This window comes from Notolepis coatsorum (genome assembly GCF_963971535.1).
Source record: "Notolepis coatsorum genome assembly, chromosome: 17".
Lineage (NCBI taxonomy): Eukaryota > Metazoa > Chordata > Actinopteri > Aulopiformes > Paralepididae > Notolepis > Notolepis coatsorum.
Genome location: NC_140181.1, coordinates 18,191,104 through 18,193,480, shown reverse-complemented (window position 1 = coordinate 18,193,480; position 2,377 = coordinate 18,191,104). Strand labels below are relative to the sequence as shown.

The window sequence follows — 2,377 nt, the reverse complement described above, 5'->3', positions numbered from 1 at the left end:
GTGTCTCTGTGTGTGCGTGTGTGTGTGTCTCTGTGTGTGTCTCTCTGTGTGTGTCTCTGTGTGTGTGTCTCTGTGTCTCTGTGTGTGTGTGTCTCTGTGTCTCTGTGTGTGTGTCTCTGTGTCTCTGTGTGTGTGTGTCTCTGTGTCTCTGTGTGTGTGTGTGTGTGTCTCTGTGTCTCTGTGTGTGTGTGTGTGTGTGTCTCTCTGTGTCTCTGTGTGTGTGTCTAGCTGGGCCGGTCCAGGATGGTCGACATGGACGGAGCGATGGGAGGCGGAGGGATAGGGTTTTCGGGGGAGGCGGGACCGGAACTCTCATTGCCGGGGGGAACAGGGCCCCGCCCACTGTACTGGCCAATGAAAGAGCCGTCCTCGTTGAACTGGATGTCCACGCTGTCTCCGTACTCCGCCAGTGAGTCCTCGCTCCCCAGCTTGCTCTCCGCGGCCAGAGACGGCTGGCTCGCCGTGCGCTTCTCGTCCAGATCGCTGCAAGAGAGGCGTTCAGCCGTTACACAACCGCCGTTACACAACAGTGTTACACAACAGTTACACAACAGTGTTTACACAACAGTTACACAACAGCCGTTTACACAACAGACTGTTACGTTCCACCCGGTCCTGCCTCACAGCCCCCACCTTTCCATGGAATTATACCTCCACCTGCTGGACAATTCTTGTCATTGCCCCTTGAACTTTGTGTACATTTAGTGTCTGGTCAAACTGTCTGTGTTTCTGAGTGTGCTCCCCATCCTGCTGTCTATCCCAGTGTACCTGTTGCCCCTTGTTTTCTCTTGTCTGGTATAGCTTGTGATTATTGTCTTTAGTGTTTTGTCCCCAGTGTGTTTTGTGTTATTTAGTCTTTTACCCCAGTTTGTTCAGCTTGTTCCATCCCAGGTGTGTCTCGTTCCCCATCACCCTCACATCTCAATCAGTCTGTGTATTTATGTGTTGTCTGCCCTGCTTTCCTGGTCGGGTCATTGCTCCTGTTGCTCCTGCTACTCCTGTTACTGCTTTTCCTGTCTTGATACCTGTTACTTGGATGGTCTCTACAAGATACACTACACGACTAACGTACCCATGTACATGTCAAAATACTTCCCAAAGGTCAGTGAATACCACAACCACAACACCAGAGGGAGCTCCACAAATCATGTTAAACCCAGTTTCGGCTCAAACAAGGGACTAAACACGTTTAGCAATTATGCCACATCAATGTGGAACGCCCTACCCACAGCTGTAGAGGAATATGGATCCCTACCCACTTTCACAACCACTCTCAAAGAACACCTACGGGAGTCTGCAATTCGAAACTGGCCCCTGTAATGTCCTAACCCAACCCCCTCCAATGTACAGTAAATGTCCTAACCGAACCCCCTCCAATGTACAGTTACTTTCTCTGGTCTGCATCCCCTTAACAATTGTGTGTATTGAGCTGTACTGTATTGTACCCATTCTGCAATCTGTTAATAAAATGTTCAATCAATCAATCAATGTTCCTGTGATTTTGTAGTGTTATTGAGATTGTCAGCCGTTCGCTGAACACCGTGAGTAGCCTTGTGATTTATTGTGTGGGCATTATCGCTCCCGTCTTGGAGGATAAGCTCGTTGCCATTATTAGTTTTTACCTCGCTTGCATTATTGTTTGTGTTTACTGTTATGGCACCGTCGTCCGACGTCTTTTGTTTTGTGCCTCATTTTGGAGACTGTGTGTCTTACCTTTGTTTTCCCTATTTTGGAGACGAGAGTAGTCTCCCGTTTTCCTTGTGCGTCGCTATCGGCGTGTATGCCTTTTGCCCTCAAACAATAAATGAACAGTCCATTGTTTGAGAACCAACACCTGCCTCCTGTCTATCCTCTGCCTGTCTGCGTTTGGGTTCTACATCCTATAACGCCACCATGCTGTCTAAATGTACCCACTCTGACACAGCCGTTACACAGAATTATTTTCTTCTTCACAGAATGTGTGCTTTTCCGTTTGCTTTCCTCGTCTTCCATTTCTATCAGTTGTTATTACTTCACTAATTGCCATCGATGTGCAAAGACTGTTTATTTGGCTATTTTTCTTCCTGTCAGTAAAACAGATTTATTGAGCTGCCTGTTAAAGATGCAATGAAAAGGAAAAATTAAACACAAGGAGGAGAAAGAATGTTTATGTGAAGCCGGTTAGTTAGAGGAAGAACTCACCTCTCCAGAGATCTGCAGGCAAAGCATGACAGAGAGAGAGAGGGAGAGAGAGAGGGAGAGAGAGAAGGAGAGAGAGACAGACAGACAGACAGACAGAGAGAGACAGAGAGAGAGAGGGAGAGAGAGAGACGAGAGAGAGACAGAGAGAGAGGAGAGAGAGAGAGAGAAAGAGAGAGAGAGAAAGAGAGTGAGAGAG

General features: G+C 47.6%; 1 protein-coding gene across 1 annotated transcript in view; it reads right to left on the bottom strand.

Annotated features, from left to right (window-relative positions):
- Nucleotides 1-224: 224 nt before the first annotated feature.
- LOC311243952 (neural cell adhesion molecule L1.1-like) overlaps nucleotides 225-2,377 on the bottom strand; it is a gene marked incomplete at both ends in the record, with an annotated part of 71,850 nt that continues 69,697 nt past the window's right edge. Inside the window, 2 exon segments of the mRNA XM_084333359.1 lie at nucleotides 225-483; nucleotides 603-657. Coding sequence (XP_084189485.1) covers nucleotides 225-483; nucleotides 603-657 — 314 coding nt within the window.